We start from the raw sequence: 25,705 nt of genomic DNA on the forward strand, positions 1-25,705 counted from the left end.
CTTGTTTGTTTGTTTTCAACATCTAGGTTGATACCAAGTCTTAGCTATTTCATTGAGTGCTGCAATGGGTAATGGTGTGCATATGTCCTTTTGGATGAATGTTCTTCTGTCCTGAGGGAAAACACCTAAAAGAGAAATTGTTGGATCATATAGCAGATAAACTTTGAGTTTACTGATAATCTTCCATACTGTTTTCCATAGGGGTTGGACCAGGCAGCATTCCCACCATCAGTGGATGAGAATTTCTTTCTTACCACCTCCCCGCCAACAGAGATTGTTCCCATTAGTTTTGATATGTGCCATCCTCCTTGATGTAAGATGATGTCTTATTGTTGTCTTGATTTGGATTTCCCTAATGATAAGTATTGATGAACATATTTTTCATGTGTCTGTTGGCCATCCAAAAAGTGTCTCTTTATTTCCTTTCCCCATTTTTATGAAGTTTTCGAGTTTTGTGGAGTAAAACTTTGTGAGTAATCTGTATATCCTGATAACAACTAAAAAATTTATATGATGGGTGAATGCAAAAATTGTCTTCTGTTTAGTTAGCTGCCTTCTAATTTTATCCCTGGTTTCTTTTGCCATGCAGAAAGTTTTTAGTTTGATGTAGCCCCGCTTATTTAGGTTTGAAGCTAAAGCTCTATTCTTTGGCATTCTATCATTGGAGACTTCATTGAGGTCTAGGTTTTGGAGGATTCTACCTATGTTTTCTTCAGTGAACTTTCTAATCTCAAGGTCTTTAATCCACTTTGAATTGACTTTTGTATAAGGTGTGAGATATGGATTGTTCTTGAATTTCTTATAATAATTATCCAATTATTCCAACACCATTTGTTAAAGAGACTATCTTTATTTTATTACACGTTGTACATTCCTTTGTCAAAGATAAATTGACAATATACTTGGAGGCATTGTCACTGGATATTCTATTCTAACACATTGATTTGGAAGTCTGTCTTTGTTCCAATACCATGCTGTTTTGATCACTATGGCATTGTAGTAGAGCTTCAAGTCAGGTAATGGGATGTCTCCTAGTTTCTTGGTTGTTTTTTTTTTTAATGGATTTAGCTATCCTAAGTCTTTTATGGTTCCACATGAACTTTATAATTGATTGTTCTAAGTCCTTGAAGAATATTGCCTGAATCTGAAGAGGGATTTCATTGAATGTATATAGTAGTTTAAATAACATGGTCATTTTGATGATATTGATTCTTCCAATCCATGAGCATGGAATGTTTTTCCATTTCTTAGGTCATCTTCCATTTTTTTAAATTTTTAATTGTTTTAAAGTTTTTGTGGTATAGGTCTCTCCCTCTCATTAGGATGATAGGTACTTGATAGTTTTGGACACTATTTTAAATAGGATGGACTCTCTGATCTCTTTCTCATCTGAGTCATTATTTGTATAAAAGACTGTAACTGTTTTTTTGTGTATTGATTTTGTAGTTGGCCACTTTGCTGTATTAGTTCATTGTTTGTAGGAGTTCTTTTGTGTTCTCTTTAGGTTCTTCAAGGTATATCATCATGTCACCTGCAAATAGAGACAGTTTTGTTTTGTATCCTGTTTTTTTTCTAATTAATTTATTTATTTTTTGACCACACCTGGCAGCGCTCAGAGGTTCCTCCTGGCTTTGCGCTCAGAAATTGCTCTTGGCAGGCTCGGGGGACCATATGGGGTGCCGGGATTCAAACCACCGTCTTCTGCATGCAAGGCCAATGACTACCTCCATGCTCTTTTTCTTCCAGGTTCTTTAGCTTAACACAATTGTTCATAATAAGTTCTCATAATTTCTTAGATTTCTTTTGGTTCTGTTTTAATCTCCCTCCTTTCATTTCTGATTTTGAGCCTTTTCCCTTTTTTTTCCTTGTGCATTCTTGCCAACTGTTTGTCTATCTTGTTTATTCTTTCAAAAAACCAACTCCTAGTTTCATCAATTCTTTGTATTGTTTTCCTTCTTTCTATCTTGTTAATATCTGCTCTGGTTTTTATTCTTTTCTTCTGCTTGTGTTTGGCTTCTTTTGTTGTTGGCTTTTCAGATTTTAGATGTGCCTATAGGTTGTTGATTTTGTCTTTTTTTTCTTATGTAGGCCTGTATTGCTATGACTTTACCCTAATTACTGATTTTGCTGTATCCCATAGATTTGTCAATTTTTTTATTATCATTAGTCTCAGGGAATCTATTTTTTATTGATTTATCTGTTGTTTACTGGCATGTTGTTTAGTCTACAAGTGTTATATTCTCTCCATATTTTCTTTATACAATCAACCTTGATCTCTGTGGAATTGTGGTCTGAGAGACTTCTTGAACAATTCTTATATTTGTGAATTTTTTAAGTTAGATTTCTGTTCTAAAATGTTGTCCATCCTAGAGAATGTTCCATGTGCATTTGAGAAGAATGTGAATTCAGTATTTTGAGGATGAAAGGACCAGTATTGATCCATTAGTTCAAACTCTTCTTGTTTCTCTTTTTGGGCTCATATGTCTTTGCTAATGTTCTGCCTAGTAATTCTGTTCAGTGGCAATAATGGTGTTTGAAAATTCCCACTACTATCACATTTCTATCCATATGTTTATTTAGGTTTTGAACAAAAGCCTTACATACTTTTGACTCTTCTTGTGGTGTGTATATGTTGATAAGAGTTATTACTTCTTGGACTATTGTTCTTCTGATCAATAAGTAGTGTCCATCCTTGTCTCTAAATATTTTTTTGAGGTTGAATGCAATTTGGTCTAATATAACATATATAAGTCCCAGCCTTATTTTGTTTCCCAGTAGTTTGTATAATAATTGTTTTTCATCCTTTCACTCTGAACCTGTGTCTATCCTGCGATTTTAAGCGTGTTTCCTGCAGGCAGCAAATGGCTGGATTTTTTTTCCTGATCCAACCTGCTACTCTGTGCCTTTTGATGAGAGAGTTTAGTCCATTGATACCTAAGGAAACTATTGACAGAAAAGACTATAGTGCCATTATATTGCATTGGGTTGTTATTGTTGACATTGGGTATTTGGTTTATATAATTGATCTTTGAGTAGTTTATTTTGTTAGCATGAATATTGCAAGTTTTTTTGTCTGAGGATTTTTCCCTTTATTCTATATAAATTAAAAGATTGCTGAGTAGTGGATTCTCTAGGTTGAAAGTTTCTTTCAGTAATTTGAGTATGTCATTCCACTCTTTTCTTGCCTGGATTGTTTCAAATGGGAGATCTTATTTTATTCTTATGTTATTTCCTTCATATTAAGGCTTTTATTCTTCCTTAATGCTTTAAGGTGTTCATCTCTATCTTCAATTTTTGCCATTTGGATTACTGGATGTCTTGTTATTGTTCTATTAGACTTTGTTTTGTTTGACATTCTTTTTGCCTCTTGGATTTGTACAGTAGCCTCTTTATAGACAGTGTGAAATTTCCATTATTATCTCCCTCACTATTTGTTCTTTCTCTTGCCCGTTTCCCTTCTTTTCTAATATTCCTATAATTCAGAGGTGGTTTCTCTTGTCTATGTTCATTAAATCCCTTACATTTTCTTCCATTGTTTTGTCTCTCCTTTCTTTATCAATGCTGGCTTGTAATTTGTCTTCAAGTTTCTCTATTTGGTTCTCCACCTGTGTAATTCTACTACTATGTCTTGCTAACATGTTTTCTAGTTCTTTCAGTTCCATTTGTATGGGTTCTATCACCTTCTGAAAGAGTTCTTTTTCTTGATTTCTGTTGCTAAAACACTAAGTGTTGATTTTAGGTCCTCATTTACAAGGCATTTTGGTGGGCTTAGAAATTTTCTGGATATTGCTTCATATCCCCAATTGCAGTTGTCTTCCTTTGTTTACTCATTGTTCTTTCATTTTGTAGGTTGTAATGATGGCGTTTCAGGTTGTTTAAAGAAGTGATTGATTGAATTGGTGGTATAAAAGGTGGCTAGAGGTAATCTGTTTTAGAAGTTGGAGTCTATGGAGCTGGCAGTTTTGAACAAGGCCTCTGAGTTACCTCTTAAGAAACTTGCTGAAGACTCCCCACGTGGGCGCCCTAGAACCACGCCTGCACCTGCGCTGCCACCCCGAGCACCCAGTCCCAGGGACCCCAGACCCAAGCAGAGAGTGGACCGGGTGAGTCCCCACTCCCCACGTGGGCGCCCAAGACCCACGCCTGCTGCCACCACCCCGACTGCCCCATCCTAGGGACCCCAGGCCCGACCAAAGAGTGGACCGGGTGAGTCCCCACTCCCCACGTGGGCGCAGTAGACCTGCACCTGCCACTGCCACCCTGAGCACCCCGCCCCAGGGACCCCAGGCCCAAAAACAGAGAGTGAACTGGATGAGTCCCCACTCCCCAAGTGGGCGCCCTAGACCCGCGCCTACACCGCCACCCCAAGCGCCCCTCTCCAGAGTCCCCAAGCCCAAGTGGAGTGTAGGAGGGGTGAGGAGAACCCTGCACCTGACTCACTCTGTGCCGCAGGGACAGGCTAGGAGGACCGTTAGACTGGGTGAGACTGGGCCTGCCACCTGCACCTTTGGGTGACCTAGAGCTGCCTACCCCCCTAAGCCCCAGAGTGGACCTGGGACTCCCCAAGGGCTGAGAGCAGCAGCTGGCAGAGTTTGGCTGAGGGAATTTCTTCCACCAATGCCTGGAGGGGGCGGAACTGCATTGACTTCCAGATAGGGGAGGGAAGACAGAGGGCTAGACCGAACAGTGCCCTCAACCATTGTGGCCAGGAGCGGAACTGCACTGGCTGGCAAAAATAGGGAGAGGGAACCAGTGGTCCTCAAACTATGGCCGGTGGGCCATATATTGTATTTGTAACTGTTTTGCTTCTTCATTGCAAAATAAGATATATGCAGTGTGCATAAGAATTCGTTTATGTTTTGTTTTTACTATAGTCAGACCCTCCAATGGTCTTAGGGACAGTGAACTGGCCCCCTGTTTAAAAAGTTTGAGGACCCCTGGACCAGACCCACTGAAGGAAGTGGCAGAGCTGACTCCCAGGTTAGGGGTGGGGGGCGAAGGAGCTAGGCCCAACAGCACCCTCCACCATTGTGGCCAGGAGCGGAACTGCACTAGCTGGCAACAAAAGGGAAAAGCAACAGATCAGGCCACATAGAGAGCACAGAAGGAGCAGAACCTCAGCGAGCTCACCCAACAGACCCCTCCAGAACCACGCTCAGGGAAGGAAATCATCCCCACACCACAGGGGGCTAAAGCAAGCTGAATTCGGAAGGCACTGCACTACAAGCCACACCAATAAATGCAAAGAAATATGGGTAAATCAAGGAGAACCCTAACAACTGGAGACACGGAGACAAACCCTAGCACGTTTCCAAGTCCACCAAAATGCAAAGATCCATTGGAAGAAGACCTAAAAGCAGCCATGAGAAAGGAAATGCAAGAATTGATAAAAAGAAATGAAGGAAATGCTAGCCACCGAATACAAGAAATCTATGAAGGAACAAATCAGCCAAATTAAAGAACTTTCAAAGAATAAGAGAGATTCCATGCAAAGGGAAATAAAGGAGTTAAATGACACCATAACAAGCCAAATGAGCATGATCACACAGATGAAGAAGCATATAGAAGAACTTGAAAAATAACTGCAAACAAAAAACGACCAAGAAACCATCAAGTAAATAAAAGGCAAAGCACTAGAAGGAAAAGTTCAGTATCTAATAAACAAGGACAAAAGAAATAACCTAAGAATAGTGTATATACAAGAAGGGGAGGAAATAGGAAAAGGGTAAGAACAAGTAGTCAGATAAATAATAACAAAAACTTTCCCACCCTCTGGAAAGAAAATTCAGTGCAAATCCAGGAAGTGAAGAGAGTCCCTAACAAAATAGACCCTAATAAACCAACACCAAGACATATAGTAATGCAAATGGCAAAGAGAGAGAGAGAGAGAGAGAGAGAGAGAGAGAGAGAGAGAGAGAGATGCTCTCCTTAAAGCAATAAGGGAGAAAAAAAACCATCAAATACAAAGGTAGGGACATAAGAATCAAACCAGATCTCCCCTTTGAAATAATTCAAGCAAGAAGACAGTGGAACAACATATTTAAATGCCTGGATGAAAGAAATTTCCAACCAAGGGTCCAATATCCAGCAAAACTCTCATTCATATGGGAGGGCAGACTAAAAACATTCTCAAAGAAAATGATCTTGCATTATTTGCGCAAACAAAACCAATCCTAAACAACCTACTCAGAGACAAATTATACAATCCAAATCCCAGATTGTAACAACAACCACCCTACACAACACAACTGCACAATAGTCCTCTCTGTCAATAATCTTCCTAAATGTTAACGGACTAAACTCTCCCATTAAGAGACACATAGTTGAGAACTGGATTAGAAAACATAAACCGGACTTCTGATGCCTGCAAGAAACACACCTGCAGCTACAGGACAAATACAGGCTTAGAATAAAAAGATAGAAATTAATTATTCAGGCTAATAGAAAACAAAAATGAGCAGGGACAGCCATTCTTATATCAGACCAAATTACATTCAACCTCAATAAAGTGATCAGGGACAGAGAGGGACATTACGTACTGATCAGGGGAACACCAAGAAATATTAACCCTAGTCAATATTTATGCACCTAATGTAGAGCCAGCAAAATATGTGAGACAGCTGCTCACAAGCCTGAAGAAACTAATGAAGGGCAATGTGATAATTGTAGGAGATTTCAATACTTCACTATCACCACTGAATAGATCCACCAAACAGAAAAATAGCAGAGAAATAAGAGCCCTATATGAAAAATTAGAAGATCTAGGGCTAATAGACTTATATAGGACCCTCCATCCTCAGAAAGCAGAATACACATTCTTCTCAAGCCCACATGGAACCTTCTCCAGAATAGACCATGTCCTAGGGTACAAATTTAACCTATAAAAGACCACAAATTAAGGATCATTAGAAGCACCCTATCAGATCACTATGCAACAGAGATCAAAATTGACTACAAGAAGAAGCAATGGAAAAAAAAATAATAACTGGAGATTAAACAACATGCTGCTCAACAACAGATGTATCAAAGAGCAAATAAAGGAAGAAATAAAAAGATTCCTGAGACAAATGATAATGAAGAGACAACTTGTCAAAATCTGTGGGACACAGCAAAAGCAGTAATTAGGGGGAAACTCATAGCAATACAGGCCTATGTCAAGAAACAGGAAAATAACAAAGCCAACAGTTTAAAGGATAACCTCATGGAATTGGAACAACAACAGCAAAGAAATCCAACCACAGCCAGAAGGCAAGAAATAATAAAAACAAAAGCAGAAATAAACAACATAGAAACTAAGAAAATACAAAAAATCAATGAGACCAGGAGTTGTTTTTTTGGAGAAATAAACAAGATAGACAAACCACTGGCAAAAACTCATGAAAAAAAGAGGGAAAACACCAAATCAGTAAGATAACAAATAAAAGGGGAGAGATTACAACAGAACCCCAAGAAATACAACATATCATGAGATCATATTATGAACAAATATACTCAGTTAGGCTAGAGAACCCAGTAGAAATCGACAGATTCCTGGAAAAATACCATCTTCCAAGACTAGATAAGGAAGACCTAGAAAGCCTAAACACACCAATCACTTCAGAGGAAATTGAAGATGTAATTAAGAAACTCCCTAAGAACAAAAGTTCAGGACCAGATGGATTTACAGGTGAATTCTATCAAACATTCCAAGAAGATTTACTACCACTCTTCCACAGGCTCTTCCAAACCATAGAAGAAACAGGAATCCTTCCTAACTCCTTTTATGAGGCTAATATCACACTTATTCTGAAAGATGGCAAGGACACCACCAAGAAAGAAAACTACAGACCAATATCACTAATGAACATAGATGCAAAGATTCTCAACAAAATTTTAGCAAACCGAATCCAGCACTTTATCAAAAAGATCATACATCATGACCAAGTGGGCTTCATCCCGGAAATGCAAGGTTGGTTCAACATATGCAAATCAATCAACATCTTACATCACATCAACAACAAGAAAGACAAAAACCACATGATCATATCAATCGATGCAGAGAAGGCGTTTGACAAAATCCAACACCCTTTCCTGTTAAAAAACACTCAACAAAATAGGGTTAGAGGGAACCTTCCTCAAGATAGTTACAGCTATCTATGAAAAGCCCACAGCCAACATTATCCTTAATGGCAAAAAACTAGAAGCATTTCCACTAAAGTCGGGAACTAGGCAAGGCTGCCCACTCTCTCCACTCTTATTCAATATAATATTAGAAGTCCTAGCAATAGCGATCTGACAAGAGAAGGGAATCAAAGGAATCCAAATTGGGAAAGAGGAACACAAACTATCTTTTTTTTGCAGATGATGTGATGATATACATCGAAAAACCCTAAAGAGTCCACAGTAAAACTCCTAGAAACAATTAACCAATACAGCAAAGTGTCTGGCTACAAAGTCAATAAACAAAATAAAATAGCGTTTCTCTATACAAATAACGAAGTTGAGAATAGAGAGATCAAAAATACAACTCCATTTAAAATAGTATCAAAAAATAAAAAGTACCTAGGAATCAATCTTACAAGGGAAGTGAAGGACTCACACCAGGGAAAATTCAAAACACTCCAGAAAGAAATTGAAGAGGATCTAAGGAAATGGAATAACATCCCATGCTCATGGGTAGGTACAATGAACATAGTCAAAATGACTATCCTACCCAAACTACTATATAGATTTAATGCATTACGATCCAAATTCAGACATCATTCTTTAAAGAATTAGAACAATCATCATAAAATTCATCTGGAACCACAAAAAACCCAGGATAGCCAAACACATATTGAAAAACAAGAAGCTGGGTGGCATCTCATTACCTAACTTGAAACTATATTATAAAGCCATAGTGATCAAAACAGCATGGTACTGGTACAGAGACAGGACCTCTGACCAGTGGGTTAGAACAGAATTTTTAGACATACACCCCCAGATATACAGTCAACTAATATTTGACAAAAGAGCCAAGGACTTAAAATGGAACAAAGAAAGTCTCTTCAACAAATAGTGTTGGTACAACTGGAAAACCACATGTAAGAAACTGAAAATTGACCCATACCTCACTCCTTATACAAAATTCAACTCAAAATGGATCAACAACCTTAAAATCAGACCCGAATATATAAAGTTTATTGAGAATAAAATAGGCAGAACACTCGAAGACCTATATATTAAAAAGATCTTCGAGGACGAAGCACCAATGGCAAGAACTTTAGCGTCAAACATAAACAAATGGGACTACATCAAACTAAAAAGCTTCTGCATGGCAAAAGAAACCCTCCTTAACACAAGAAGACAGTTAACTGACTGGGAAAAAATCTTTTCACTCAACATATCAGATAAAGAGCTGGTATCCAGAATATACAAAACACTCAGAGAGCTGAGCCCCCCAAAACCAAATAAAGTCATAAAAAATGGGAAGATGAAATGAATAGACACTTCTCTGAAGAAGACAGAAAGATGGCCAACAAACACATGAAAACATGCTCACCTTCACTTATCAGAGAAATCCAAATCAAAACAACAATGAGGTACCACCTCACACCAGTGAGAATGGCTCACATCAAAAATAATGGGAGCAGAATGAATGGATGGGGCAGAGTTTTGCTCTACCCATCCCATCCCCTAAGGCCCAGGTTACCAGATCAAGCCATAAAGCCCCTCTGGGGTGGGGGAGTCTGGGCCCCCGGACTGCCAGTCAGTCCAGGGGCTCTTTGGCTAGCTGTCCAGCCCAGTGCTCACTAATGCCAGTACAAGGAACCAAACTCCTGGCGTGCAGTTCACACTTTTTATACAAGGGTGCCTCCCATCCTGGACGTATGTCATGTGGATACATCTCAGTCTCCACAAGATTGAACAGTGTTAGTTCATTCTCAAATCCCAAGTCCCAGAACTGAAACAAACCCATGCAACAACACCAGGAACTAAGCTGCATTGGGAGATATACTTGTGCCAGTGTTAATATGACAACGAGGACAGCAAGGACATGAAAACTTGACCTAAGACCAGGAGGTCCTATCACATCACCTAACACTAAGTGGAAATTAGAAGAAGTATTGTCCTTTGAACTATGGAAAATAAGAGCACTAACTACAGAAAACTGACTTTGACAACTGTGACTAAAAGGAACCTACCTGGAGACCATTAAGGAAAACCCTACCCTAAGCTATAGCCCAGGTCTTTCACAAAAATCAAGACTTCTTAGTACAGAGGCCCAATTCTGACAACAAAGACTGAGCAGAACCATTGGAACCATAATTTTCTAGACTTCAGCTTAGGGAACGAGCAAAAACATGGAGCTCATGATACAGAAAACTGAACACACCAACAATGGTGGAACAGTACCTCTAGAACCTTAAAACTCTATCCTAGGCCCTGTCCTAGGACCTGCGCAAATACCAAGATTGCTTGCTATAGTGGCCTTATTTTCTCCACAACAGAGAAGAAAGGTTCCTGACACCACAAAAACAAAAAACAACAACAAAAAACAAGCAAACAAACAAAAAACCCCTGGGATATGGCAATGAGAAGGTATGGAGACAGTGGTTGTTCCCATGACAATATGCTTCAAGAATGGAGAAACCCTGAATCTCTTAGGCCACGGGATTTTCCTTCCTTCCCCAACACTTGCTGTGCCTATATATAAAAAAAAAGGTGGGGTAACACAAACCCTGCCACTGCAGCACCTTTTCTGGTGTTGTTTTGTCTTATTTTTTGTTTGTTTTTTGATATTATCTTCCTTCTCCTTTTTCTTCCACTTTTTTCTTTCTTTTCCACTTTTGTGGATATTATTAGGTGATTTTTTTTTTTTAGTAGTTGATTCCAAATTCTTTCTCCTCTTTTCCTTAACCTTTTAACCTCCAACAGAATAGCATAATTTGAATCATTCAGCCTCATAAATTGAGGGGGGAAAAATGATACTAGGACCAGTCATATGAACATGTAGTATAAATAAAAAATAATGACCAGAGTGAAACACCAAACAGAATAAATACCCAACCTATAACAAGATGTAAGGCAGCGAGCATTTGCAGTAGGATTCTGGGGGGTAAAGGAGTGAGATGTGGGAGACATGCTGGGAACGAGTGGAGGGAGGATAACGTTGGTGGTGGCAATGCCCTTCATTTATTGTCACTATGTATCATAAATAATTCTATGTAAATGAACTTCAGTCACAATAAAAAATAAAATAAAATAAATAATAAAATAAAATAATGGGAACAGTCTCTGTTGGCGGGGATGCGGTACGAAAGGCACTCTCATCCACTGCTGGTGGGAATGCCCCCTAGTCCAACCCCTATGGAGAACAGTCTGGAGAGTGCTCAAGGAACTGAGAATTGAGCTGCCCTTTGACCCAGCAATTGCTCTCCTAGGTATCTACCCCCAAGTCGGAAGGACATTCATCCCAAAATATGTGTGCACCCCACTCGATGTCCAACAACAGATGAATGGATCATTAAGATGTGATATCTATACACAATGGAATATTACATGGCAGTCAGAAATGATACAATCACAGACTTTGTAGCAACGTGGATGTATCTAGAACATATTATGTTAAATGAAGTAAGTCAGAAGACGAAAGATAAATACAGAATGATAGCACTATTCTGAAGCACCTAGAACATACACCTTATATACAACTAATACTCAATAACAAATAACAGGGTTTAACAGGGTAGAAACTCCAAACACTGTAACAGTCAACAAATACCAGAAAGTAGTACCCAAAACATATGAAAAAAGAACAACACAAACTCTTGACTACACATTATACCACAAAGAAACCAACAACAGCAGAAACAGCAGCATAAAGAGAACAGGTATGTAATCAGCCTTCTACCACAAAGGCCCATAATATCCCCTTAGGGATCTTATACAGAAATACAGGTAAAGAATATCATGGGAAATTACTGACTCCAACGGAAACATCTCATAACAATATGTCTTAATGCCTTAATCTTACAATATTTAAAATAAACTCTCAGCTTTTCTGTCCACAGGCATTCTTGGATACAAAGGATGGACAAACTAAGATGGCATCTCGGGGCTCAGTCACACCAGATACCATACCTGGCTTGCACTACGAGAATGTCCCTAGAAAACTCTTTAGCATACACTTTATCTCTAGGTTATACCTTCTTTTAGGACTTGAAGCACGTAATGAGCCAGACCACTGAAGCAGCAACAGTAACCTACAGACTTATACTACAGGCCCTACTCATCGAACGCATTCAAGCAAACTAGAATTCCCTTGCTCTTTTCTCCTCTCTTCTCACTACTTTCTTTTTTTCTTCTTTTCTCTTCTTTTCTTTTTAATGTACTTTTTTCTTTTCTTCTTTCCTGCCTCTTCTATATACTTTCCCCTTTCCCCCCTTTGGATATCCAACTATCCCTGCACTCCCCAACCCCATCCAAATTTCCCACCTTATTAAATCTTTCACCCTCAGTTCTTAATCCATTAGGCATCAAGACTGACCTTCTATCCCAACGAACCAGTACCCAGCACCCAAGTGAAGGGACACCCAGTCAAACCCACACCTCATCACCGGCAAGAAGAGCCAACCAACTCCTCTGCTGACTCATGCTGAGCCAACCAACTCCCCTGCTGACTCATACTGTGCGTCCCTCCTTACCAACTCTTCCTAATATGGACTGTTCCTTGAAAACGGACTTAGCTCTAAAAGTACCCCCAAAGCAAGAACTCTTCCCAAGACCTTTCTGCCGTGATTCTCTTACCAATCTGAAGAAGGCCAGGGTGCGTGATGAAAAGGCACTCGGAACCCACACACCACAAGAAAATCCCCAAACACAATGGGGAAACCTATACTTCCATCATAAGTACAAGACCTGTATACAGTACCTCTTTATCTGCTTTTCCCCCAAATGTAAGATAGTCTATTGCATCATTTTGTTCCTTTAATTACCTTGGTTTTTTTTTTGTTTTTTTTTTGGTTTTTGGGTCACACCCGGCAGTGCTCAGGGGTTACTCCTGGCTGTCTGCTCAGAAATAGCTCCTGGCAGGCACGGGGGACCATATGGGACACCGGGATTTGAATCAATCACCTTTGGTCTTGGATCGGCTGCTTGCAAGGCAAACGCTGCTGTGCTATCTCTCTGGGCCCCGTTATTTCATTTTTTATATATTTACGTGAGCACATATAGTTATATTTCTATGTTTTTATTTTTTTTCGGGCCACGCCCGTTTGATGCTCAGGGGTTATTCCTGGCTAAGCGCTCAGAAATTGCCCCTGGCTTGGGGGGACCATATGGGACACCGGGGGATCGAACTGTGGTCCTGATCCTTGGCTAGTGCTTGCAAGGCAGACACCTTACCTCTAGTGCCACCTCGCTGGCCCCTTTTTTATATTTTTTGGGAGTGTGACCTGTTCTGTTTTCTTCTCTTTCCACCCCCAAATGCACCAGCAATATAATGTAGCACCATTTCCCCCTGCAAAGACACATTTAAATAGGGGGAAAATCTTACATATAAAAACGAGCTCTTATCTACTAGGAATAAGAACTCATACTTGTTTACAATACAGGGACATCTCCCACTCTGAAAATATGTCACATGAACCCAACTTAAACCCCAGGTGATTAGACATCATTCATCCAGCCTTGAACCCTGGATCCCAGACATAGAAATTACACAGTTCTTCACAACAGCTACAGGAAACAAATTCCGCCTGGGACATCCTTAATACTGCTGGGACACCATCAAGTGCCAGCTCTAAAATGATATTCTGACAACGAGGAAAATGCGAACAACTTGACCTAAGAGCAGGTTATCCTACCCCACCAGCTAATGATAAGACAAAATCAGAAGACTTGTCACCCTTTGGTCTGTCCAAAAGCCAAGATTGCGATCTACAGATGACTGGCTAATAGAACCATAACCGGACTGTATGTATCCTGGAACTAATAAAAAAAAGCCCTAGTCTAGAGTGTGAGCTATGGCCTGCACAACAACCATGATCTCCAGTTCCAAAGGTCTGTCTGAGACAATTGCAACAGAATGCATCTTCTGGAAACATCCTAGGATCAACGCAAAGACCAAGACCACCAACCACAGAAGACAATTAAAATGACACTGAGGGAGCAGAACTTCTAGAACCACAAAGAAAGACTTCATCATAAGTTCCACCCCTTGACTTGTGTAGATACTGAGACCTTTAGATACAGAGGACTGACTTTGTCACCCAGGATGGAGCAGAAGTCTTTCAAACAGCACGAAAGCACCAAGGAGAGAGTAAATGAACCTGTGTGGAGTCTATAGTTAATCCCATAATAATATACTCCAAGGGTGGAGAAACCCTGTAGCTCTTAGGCCAAGGGAATTCCTTTTCGAATGACCCCAATATTTACTGTGCCTGTGCAGGATGGGAAAAAAGCACAAAAATTTTTTTCTCCTTTTTTATTTATCTATCTAGTTTTTGTCGTTTTCATTGTTTTGATGTGGTAATTGAAGTTGTCTCCATTTATATTTATATATTTATTTTCTTTCTTTATGTGCTCTGCCATGTTTTTATTTCAAGATCATGGCTTTTATGTGGTGCTTACCTTTATTGTTGGAGTGCTCACTGGATGTTTTATTTTTGTACTGTTGGGGTGATTCACCTTTTTCCCCTTTGTCTCTCAAACCGATGATAAGAGCCTCTAGAAGGACTCCGCCCACTCTGCCCATTTTTGGCATATTTGATTTTTACCCCAGTTTATTTCTTTTCTCTTCTTCAAACAAAACCATGTAACTTTATCTACCTAGTCCCGCCTCCCAGTTACAGGAGGAAATAAGGGCTACCAAGACCAAACAGGTGTAAGACCACTAAGTAGCAAGTTAGGCACAGAGGAGACCACGTATTCTTGCAGCCCCGGGGGTGAGGGAGGAAGATATGAGAGGTAGGATGAGAATGGAGGTGTAGGGAGAGCAATTCGGTGATGGGAATCCCCCTGATATTAAGTTAACATGTACCTAAAATATTATTGTTGACAATATGTAAGCCACTATGGTCAAAATAAAAATTATATTAAAAAAAGAAGTTATTTTTGAAAAAAATTTAAAATGGGGTATTTTAGCATGATAAATATTGCTAGTTAATTCATTGGTTTGTTCAACTGAGTTTTAAGGTTGTATATTTTCTAAGAGAATGAAGTGCTAGGTCCAATCTGACTGGAAATATCTGATTTAATTTACAATGTCTTTATGCAGATGCTAACATATCTATATGGTTTGGAAAGATGAGAGTTGATATAGGGAACCAAGAAGTCCCTCTTGGCAGTAACACCTGAGATGGGGCAGGAGATAGAGTGCAGTTCATGACCAGTGATGGGATATAGTATGCTTTGAAAAATATATTTGAACATAAAAATTCTTTCAGAATGCCTACTTTTAAATTTTAAGTTTTTAATTTGTGTGTGTAGCTATAGAAATCAAATAGGGGTTTCTCCTGCATCACTGAACCACATTCCCAATCTCTATTATATTGCAGATGAGGTTTGGCTCACTCCCAGCTGTGCTCAAGGCTTATTCCTGGCCCTACACTTAGGGATCACTCCTAGCAGATGTTAGAGGAACCAACTTCAGTGCTAGGCACTGAAGTAGGAATGGCTTCACCCGTAGCAAGTACCATAACTCATACTGTTTCTCTGACCTCCATTATATTTTTATTTCACATAGACGCTATTTTTAAAGAAATAAGTCAGTTTTTGATGGTCAGTATCACTTTTCCTGTCATTTTTCCTTACAAATATGCAAGTTGTGTTTTCTCTTTGTTTAGAGCTTTTTGTTTGTTTGCTTTTGGAGACAGGAAGTCTCCCAAAGTATTACTGAGGAGTCCTCTGCCAATGATTATCAGCCAATAAGACAAGCAGTCTGTTGCAAAGAGCCTATGGATATGATGCTGTTCAGATCCTATAGAATCAGGGAAAACCACCCAGGGAGTGCTAAGTGCCTCCAGAACTGCATCTGGCAGTTCTCAGGTGCCATCTATCAAATTAGTATTAGCAGCATGCGAGACATGCTGTGTGTGTGTGCTGTATATGTGTGCTGTAGTTCCTGCACACCCTCTCTCCCTCTCCCTTTCACTCTCTCTTGCTTTCATGCCTTTTTATTTATAATTTTCATATGATTCATGGGAGAGAACTGAAGTCACATACTGCTAAGTGTCTGAACTGAACTGGAATGTTGTTCCAGGTCTTACTAACTGAGTAATCTTGCATAGTGTATTGAACCCATCCATGGCTCCTGAATACTACTACATGAGCATGGATAATATACTGTGAATGGTGATAGCAGTGAATAAGGAATATAGTTAATAGGGCAATTTTCCAGAGAATGAGACAGAGATGAAGAGAAAAAGATCACACTTAAAATATGTAGTCAATTAAATGTCCCAGTGAAACAAAGAGAAATCCAACATTATTTGTGGAGAAAAGTGTCAATTGACTTAGCTTGCCCTTAAAGGATGGGCAGGAGCATGAAGTTAGTCCTGAAGCATAAAAATGAGTAGTTAATTTGTAAATTTTGATGAAAACAAAGTATTTCTCTTTTTATCATTTTTTGCTGACCATGGACGAAGTAGAAGAGTTTGGGGTCATATCTAGTTTGATTTCACGTGAAATTGATACATCATTCACAGTTTCTGAGTCAAAATGAAGACAGTATTATCCAATGTAGTGGTTTAGAGTCTGAGTTTCAGTATTGAGCCTGGTTCTTGCACTCATCAGGCACAAGTAGCATAATCTCAAATCAGACTGCAGCACAGACATAAAAACACAAATTAAACCTAAGATTGTGATAGGGTGTGTAAAGAGCTTAATTGGCACAGAACTTAACTTCCAAATATGTGTCTCCAACCTTTCCAAGAGAACTCTCAATGTGCCATTCACAATACTATTGTTGACACTATAAATATATGATCTTTGGGCTCATCAGGTCTGGAATCAGATCCCATTTGGCAGCTTTTGTGTTTAAGTAATTCAGAAAGTTGCTGCTTTTTACATTTTTTCAAATTAAATCATCGTGAGATACAGAGTTTAAATAGTTGTGGATAGTTGAGTTTCAGTTATGCAATGTTCCAACATCTAACCTTCACCAGTGTTCATTTCCTGGCATGAATTTCCCAGTTACCTTCCACCTTCCTGTCTCCACCTGCCTTTACCCTGCCTCAACTTCCAAACATCCCTAGCCTCCTTGCCTCTATGGCACTTCTCTCTCTCTCTCTCTCTCTCTCTCTCTCTCTCTCTCTCTCTCTCTCTCTCTCTCTCTCTCTCTCTCTCTCTCTCTCTCTCTCTCTCTCTCTCTCCCTCCCTCCCTCTCTCTCTCCCTCTCTCCTCTCTCTCTCTCTCAACTCATTACCCACCTATTCGGTTATGAACTTACTGTACAAAATATATGATACCTAACACATTGCAGATAGTCAACTGATGCCAGTTTTCTACTAACTGTTTTCTGAAAAGATGCATGTTCTTAAGACTATGTCGCATAATCTGCCCCCCTCCCGATCTTTTTTGTAGAATCAGCCCCTACCTTCCTCCCTCTTTTCATCCTCCCCTCCTTTCAGAAACTTCTCCTTGTAGAACTAGGATGTTGTTCTTTGAGGAAGATACTCAACAAAGGAAAAGCAAATCCTCTATCTTTTCTTGATTATTGGGTCAAGACAAACACTCTTGAAACAAGGCTCACAGTCACCTTGGAGAGGTCTTGATCACTTGCCCCATAGATAATATGTTGCATTTTCCTTCCTGAAAAACTCCTTTACTTTGAAAATTTTACCACCCCCGTACTTGGTTGTTCACATTCTTCTTTGCGCATGGGACCATGATAATCTTCTCTGTATCGTTCCAATGTTAGTATATGTGTTGCCAAAGCGAGCACTGTTCACATTCTTCTATGGCCATTTTCTTCTTTCTTTCCAGTTGTTTGGGCTTCCATAGCACCCAAGACAGTTGTTATTATAAGAGCATAGGTTGGGAACATTAAGTGAAAAAACCTAGCTTGCTTTTAACTGATTGGTTTTAGTTGATTATATTGGAGAAATTAAGCCCAGTGTTGCCACTATTTTCTGATTTTTTAAGTATTCCATATTTTGTTTAAAATATCCAGATTTTAAAGGTTGGGAACACACGCGTCTTTGTTTTTTTGTTTTGTTTTTTTTTTGTTACTTTGTGTGTGTGTGTGTGTGTGTGTGTGTGTGTGTGTGTGTGTGTGTGTGTACAGAAAAGCATGTCTTAATTCATTGTGGACTGTCAATTTTCAACCTAGATTACTTGATGGCCTTCTTATGTGTTTCTGGGGCTTTACAGGATTGACCCAATGGGCCAATTCCCATATCTGCCCAGTCTCTAGCACATACCAGAAACACAACAAAAGGGGTTTGTTTGCAGTAGAGTCAAGTCTTTCTACAGTTAAGTGTATTCACTAGTATTCAAGCTAATGGTTGGCAAGTTGATATTACTGTAAGGCTAGATCCAGTTAAGGGTCTGCTATTGGGGTTTGCCTGCTAGTAAATGTTGCTATTCTTAGTCTCTACTTTATAGTTGATTCAAAATATTCTGGGTGCATCCTGCCTGTGTCAGACTGGTCATCATGTCTCCATCAATTGCCTTTTCATCACTTTTTGTTTTCTAACATCACCCCTTTCTACAACATCCCATTCCCAGCTCAGAAGAAGATGGTTTCACTCAATCATAAGTGGACTAGTCTGGGATTGTTGCTTTTCTGTCAGAGCATACATTTTAAACTGCACAGTGCTTTAAGTTAAGTAAAACAAAAGTGTAGTGTAATATATGCTTCAAGGAGAAGGAGACACTACGTAGGAGAGGGCTTGGGCCAAGTGTTTAAGAGCACTGGTTCTAACTGCAATGGTGAAGAGCTGACCACCAAGAATGATTACTGGGTTGGACAACCTAGTATGCCTGGAGCCTTGAGTTGGGCTTATGCCAAAATACTTCAGGGGTAAGATCTTCCTGTTTTTTAGGCCACAGGTCTTTTCTTTCTATTTCTTCCATATTTTTCTGTGCCTATGCAAATAACATCTTACACACACACACACACACACACACACACACACATCTGTCTTTTTTACACATCTGTATTTTAGTGAAGCTCCCATCTCTAAAGAAAAAAAGGGGGAGTGTACTACACCGTCTGATATTAATATTGGCGATTCAATGAATTCAAATAATTAAAAATTCAATAATTTTCACAAATATAACTGCTAATGAACTCTCTCCCTTTCTTTTTCCATCTTTTATTTAATTCTCTATTTTCTTTTTATGTTTTAATAACTTCACTTTCTGTCATCCTGAAACAAATGTATTATGATCAGTTATGTCAACTATGGAATTTACTTTCTTTTAATAAATTAAAAAAAAAGAGCACTGGTTCTGGAGCCAACAACTTTCCAGGATCCAAACTTGCGTCCTTATTTTTTGACTGTTAGAGCAAGTTATTCCCGTCTTTGTAGCTTGATTTTCCCAACTCTTGCAAAAAGAGATAGGGACTCAACCTTGTAGAATTATTATAAGGACTTAATTATGTATAAAATGCTCAGAACTTTGGCAAAAAGCAAATATTTAGTAAATGGTATTCATTACTGTTACTGTGACAGAAGGTGCACTGACGTGTGTGTGTGTGTGTGTGTGTGTGTGTGTGTGTGTGTGTCTGTATGGTATATATAGAAGGCAGAAAAATAAATAGAAAGATTTTCCCAGGATTATTATTGACAAAACCTCTTCGAGATTTATTCTTTCCATAAATCAGAGATAATATTCATTACTGGGCATTTGCTATGTGCACTGCACTAGAAAAGTGTAAAGCAATAAGAGTTTAAAAAATATAGATTTGCACGAGAAGAAGAGACGATTCACAGAGCTAGCATGCATTTGCCTTCTGTCTTGGGCATAGTTTGCTGTTTTGTGAGACATGGCAAAAAAATATATACAAGGAGATTCAAAATTTCCTAGGCAAAAAAATTTTATTTCCTAGGCAGTGAGATAAGCAGGTTCAAAATCATGAACATGTGAGAGAGGTAAAGGTAACTTCATGGACCTGCATATCATTCCACAGGACAGAGTAGAGTTGGAAGGGGTAAAGTTTGGAAGACAAAAAAATTGAGGAAGTGGGGACCAGATTATAGGCAGTCATTCATATAGCCTATGATGCTCTTTGAAATGTATTCTGCTATTATAAGGAGCCAAAGAAGATATAGGTAGGTGAGTAAAATGACCAGATATTGTATTCTGAGAACATAACCCTGGTGATAATACTGAGCCAGGCCAACTCAAATTTTGTTAGGAAATGAGACCTGCTGCCCCAAAACTCGTAGGAAAAGCACAGGATGGATTTCTGTGCAAATTAAAGCCAAGGAATTGTGAAATAAAGGCAGTGAAAATTAAGCCATGAAACACCGTGAATGTGAATTTTCCAAGAATGCTGTAGAAAGTGGTGATTTTTTTTTGAAGTGGATTTCATGCTAGCATCACTTGAACAAACATGAAAAATAATGCTGCCTTGGATCCACCCTCAGAGATTATACTGCTGTGATTGTCATGATTGTGGTCTGGCCCACAACCATGTTATCAGGAATATTAGAAAGACATTGGGAACGGTGAAAGTTCTCTAGATGCTTCAAATAAGGAAAGCTTGTGAACCTGAGGTGTAAATACAATACATGGTTGGGGCAGGCAATACTGATCTTGAAAAGTAGCACCTGAAACTAGTCAACGAACCAGTTCAGTTTAGTCTTTTAAGTTGCCTGACGTGTGTGTGTGTGTGTGTGTGTGTGTGTGTGTGTGTGTGTGTGTGTGTGTGTGTGTGTGTGTGATCTCCTGATAGGAGCCAGAACAGGCTATTTTAATAGCAGGCCCAAACCCTATTATTTTAAACGGATAAATTTGGGTTTTTTTTCCCTCCCTATCAGACACACACACACGCAAATCCTTTTCATCCTAATGTCATAGAGTGGTGTCCTTTGTCACTAGTCCACTGTCTTTGTCGTCCTGACTCCAAGGGAAGAAAGCCACCTACAGAATCATTCTCACCAGTCAGCTAGCCCTGCCAAGTGCAGCAAGATGCAGCTCAGCCCCATGGGCTCAAAATCCCTTTTCTCCAATTATTTATTAGTTATTTATTTACTTGTCCTGAAACACAATCCTCTACTGTTGGAGCTGACCTCAAGCTACGCTCTGGGAGCCCCTATCCGATCCGCTCTAGCACCGCTTGGTATAGCCTTCCTTCTCTATCATCCAGATGCAGGGATCCCCTATTCCACCCTTTCTCTCCACAGCTGTGCCTAGAGGCTTGAAAAAAGCCTGGCACCTCTGCAGTGCCCGTGCCACCCGGAGCCAGCAGCTGCTGCGTTGGCGCGGCTACTGCAGAGGCCAGTGCCTGGGGGTCTCCTGCGCCCGCCACCCATCGTCGCGTTGCCATGGTTTATGGAACGTGGGACCACAACGTGTCCAGCTCCGTCTTTCCAAGGGTATGGTAACGGTTTGGAGAGAGAGGAGAGGGAGGAAGATCGCGAGAGCTCAGAGAAAGAGGTGGGTATTGGGGCCACCCCCTTAGCACCGCAGGAACCCTAATTTAGCAGCTTCTTTCCTCCCCCCACTCGAGGAGTCTGAGATGAGGGTGCAAGGAAGGCAGCTGTCCGGGTCTTAGGGCGCCTCGCTTGCCCCAGTCACGCACTCTGGGAGTCCCCAGCCGTGCGCTCAGAGCCTTGCTGTCCCTCTCCGCCTTTACCGGGAGGACACAGGCGGGCACTGCGGGCCCGGAGGCGGGCCGGGGCGGGCCGGGGCTAGGCTGCGGGCCGAGGAGGCGGGCCGGGGCGGAGCTAGCCACCGGTAAGCCCAGTGGTCGCCGCGATCTCAAGCCCCTGCGCTGGGTGCAGAGCGCAGAGCGCACCGCGCTGTGGTTCATGGCCCCAACGGGAAGCGAGCAGCGAACCCCGCTGTCTCGCTCCCCGCGGCGGCTTTCTCGCAGCCCAGCCCAGGGAGCTCGCTCGGAGGCTGCGAACCGCCTCCGGGTTTATTCATGGCAGCGATGTCCCCCCAGCAGGAGACTACTCTAGGGGGGCCGCAGCCAGGGCGCTCCATCACCCTGGCCAGAGAAGCGTCCAGGACCGCCGCAGGCTTCCTAAGCGCCCAGGTGAGGATGCGCCGCGGTGGGTCACGTCTCCACCCACCCCGCCGTGGATCTAAATCTCGGGGTTCAGCCGCGCCTCCTTCCCCCCGAACGTTCCCGCCTTTGCTCCCCGCGCGCCCCGAAGCGCTGTCATCGTCGGGTCTTGCTGCCCTCCGCTGCGCTAGAGGTTCCGCCTGCAATCTCGTCGCCTTTCTCAGAGCCTGATCGACTCCTCCGAGGTCCCAACCCGGGTTTCCCCTGGGGAAGTCCCGGGGGTTCAGCATCCCTCGGTGCAGGGGATCCCGCCCCAGGCTGGTCCAGGCCTCCGCTGAGCGAGCAGCGGGCGCAGAGGAAGGTAGGCGGCCTAGGGTTCCCGCATCTGGATCTCCCGCGCCCCACGCCTCAAGGCACTCGCTCCCCGAGTGGGGGAAGGCGAGTGGCTGCGGGGTGGCCATGGGGGTCCCCTGGCTGGGACCTGGGGGACTGGGGCGGAGCTGCCCAGGTGGGCGTGTGACCTGTCGGAGAGAAGCAGCCGGCCACTTGCGGCCTCTGCCGCGCCCACCCGACACCCGGCTAGATTCCCCCAGCAAACACCCCTTGCCCGGCCCCGTTGCCACCTGTCCCCCCTTTTTAAGCTCGCTTGAGCTGCTTTTTGTGGGGTGGCGATGCCCTTCCAGCTGCTGCGGAACAAATTGAAATTCGTGGGCGGGGACATCTTGCCCTTCCCGCAGACCTGGAGGTTGCGCAGCTCCTGGGGAGACCCGGCCTGCCGGATTGACTCATCTTTTGGCCTGTCCCCCACTTGCCCACCAGGATTCTTTGAGGGTTAGAGGTCAGTTGAAGCGAGGAAGAACCAGAAGGGATAGAGGTAGACAGAGTCGTTCGGGGGGACCTTGACCTTGCTCCGGAACCACCCCCCCCCCAGAGCTGCGTTGAAATAAGTGGGTGATTAATGGACCCACAGTTTGATGTATGGAAGCCTTGCCCGGGTTTGTCCTTGTAACTTGGCAGGAAGAGAGTGGAAGGTGGGCGGAAGGAGGCTGGGAGAGAGAGGAGAGAAAATGAGACAGAATATGAATCAAAGATGTGTCTCCTTTTTTCACTTGGTAATTAAGCATGATGGCAAAAATAAAGCACCATTTATCATGTGTTACTTGCCCAGTAAATCAAATGCAGGTTACCCCCCCTCCCTCCAGGTTCTTTTTACTTCATCAGTTATGGTCCTGAGATTCCACCCTTTACCCTCCCAGTAACCCTAATAGATGGCCACTTTACCCATCCAGTCTTTTCTTTCCGTTTTTAAGTGGAAATAGATTTTGTCAACTGGTTTTCCTACATATTTTTACCCATTTGGGCTTAATGAGGGTGAAATCATAGAACTTTTGGTTTTGATTACACACCTCCATATCAGCAGTAGAACATAATTAAAAAATTCCTAATAGGATTTTTTTTGTCAAATCAGAAGAGTATGGGTCACAGCCTTTCTGTATCCCAATATTCAACAGATTTGTCTTTAGTGTTTCATCACTCATTTTTTTTTTATTTTGTTTTGGGTCAAACTGGGAACCTCCTGGGGTGTTAGGTGTCTCTCTAGGGTACCTGGACCCACTCAGGCCTCCCACACCCAAAGCATGATCTTTTTGTGAGCCCTTTATGAGGCTTTCCTGAAAGAGCTTGGCTTTTTGGTTCAGGGTTGTAGTGAGTCAAACACATCTAAAAAATTCTATACAGTTGAAATGGCAGTTACTAAGCCTGGTGTCATTGTTGTTTACATTGCCAGATGAGTCAAAATGAAATATAAACAATTAGTACATTTGTAAGGATAAGTCATGTTTTATAACTTATGATTGTTTCACATATGTACATATATTTGGGGTAGTGATATAAAATGTCTTGTGGGTCCACACCCTGTAGCACTTAGAGCCTACTTTTAGTTCTCAAGGACCATTCCCAGGAGTTCTCTGGGTCATCTATGTGATGCTAGGGATTAAACAGGACGATGTTCAAGGCAAGTACCTTCTCTCTCCAGCCTCTAAAGAGTCCTTCTTAATAAATAGCTTCCAACACAAGAGTATTGATTAGACCACTACATAGATTAGTTTTTTTGGGTTTTAGTGTTACCTTTATTCCTCAATAATCTCCTAAATGTCTTCCATGGGAAATGGTGACCTAAGACACAATGTGGGAGAAAGTGCATTGAAAAGCTTTACTGATCACAATTACGTATTGTCATCTTTGACAATAAAGGTAATCCTATACAATTTAAAGAATAAATAAGACAATAATGTTTTATGTGGGCCATTCTGAGAGACTGCCACTGCCTGCTTAAAAAATATGCTTATAAAGCACTCACCACTCTTTGTGGTAAGCTTCATATCATGGCTGGTCCTTCTAGCCCTCATCTCTATTGTCTCTGGGTATTATTACAGTAATGTCTTTTTTTCTCTCTTAAATCTCATAGACGAGTGAGACTACTCTATGTCTATCTCCCTCAGACTTACTTCACTCCACATAATAGTTTCCATGTACATGTATGTATAGGAAAATTTCATGACTTCATTTTCCTGGCAGCTGCATAATATTCCATTGTGTATATGTACCACAGGTTCTTTAGCCATTCCTCTGTTGTTGGGCATCTGGGTTGTTTCCAGATTCTGGCATTTGTAAATAGCACTGCAGTGAATATAAGTGAGCAGAGGCATTTTTGTATTGTGTTTTTGTGTTCCTAGGGTATATCCCTAGTAGTGGAATAGCTGGATCATATGGGAGTTCAGTTTCCAGTTATTTGAGTAATCCCATATTGTTTTCGATAAAAACTGGACTAAACAGCATTCCTACCAGCAGAGAATGAGAGTTCCTTTCTCCCCACATCCCTGTCAGCACTGATTGTTCTTGTTCTTTGTGATGTGTGCCATTCTCTGAGACACAACATATTTGTACAGTAACTTCTAACAGTGCAGTTCAAAGTAGCTAGAGAGAAAACTTCTAGACACTGTATTTTCAATATAATGATGGATGTTTCATCCTTCCGGTTACACATATTTGGACCAACCTAACTGAAGTAATTAATTGAGAGATATTCCTTTCATTTGGGGGTGGCTTTTATGAAACAATCTAAACACAGTATGAGTTGAAGACACTTGAAGATGTTTGGGAGCCCAAGAGATAGTCTAGGGGCAAGAAATAGTCCCGAAGTATAGCAGTTTCCTTGGCATGTGAAGGGTGCCTCTTTTGACCCCAACATTGACTATTAACAGGAGTGACCCTGTGCAAAGCCAATGTTGCTCAAAATGAAAAGGATGGGGATTGGGATATGGAAGAAAGCTTTATAGCCATAGAGGAGACAAAAGGGTTCTAAAAATAGCACCACAATGTTTTTAAAGGTAGCAGTTGCCTTTGCATTATCTTTTATTCAATATTCTCTCTATTCAAAGCTGTTTATGGCAGCCCATGATAGAACATTCCCAAGAGCTCACAATGTGTGCACGTGTGTGTTGCTAGGGTCTGAATAAAACATTTTGACAGGACAGCTTTAGTTTTACTCTTTAATACAGA

General features: G+C 41.2%; 1 protein-coding gene and 1 non-coding gene across 2 annotated transcripts in view; one reads left to right on the forward strand and one right to left on the reverse strand.

The window, feature by feature from the left end:
* Nucleotides 1-17,793: 17,793 nt before the first annotated feature.
* LOC126017182 (U6 spliceosomal RNA) lies at nt 17,794-17,905 on the reverse strand. Its single transcript, XR_007498833.1, has one exon. It is a non-coding gene; the product is annotated as a U6 spliceosomal RNA (small nuclear RNA).
* Nucleotides 17,906-21,925: 4,020 nt separating this feature from the next.
* ARHGAP20 (Rho GTPase activating protein 20) overlaps nt 21,926-25,705 on the forward strand; it is a 78,818-nt gene continuing 75,038 nt past the window's right edge. Inside the window, exon 1 of the mRNA XM_049778658.1 lies at nt 21,926-22,174. Coding sequence (XP_049634615.1) covers nt 22,061-22,174 — 114 coding nt within the window. The 5' untranslated portion in view covers nt 21,926-22,060. The remainder of the gene's footprint in view (nt 22,175-25,705) is intronic.

This window comes from Suncus etruscus, chromosome 8 (genome assembly GCF_024139225.1).
Source record: "Suncus etruscus isolate mSunEtr1 chromosome 8, mSunEtr1.pri.cur, whole genome shotgun sequence".
In the NCBI taxonomy this organism is placed as follows: domain Eukaryota; kingdom Metazoa; phylum Chordata; class Mammalia; order Eulipotyphla; family Soricidae; genus Suncus; species Suncus etruscus.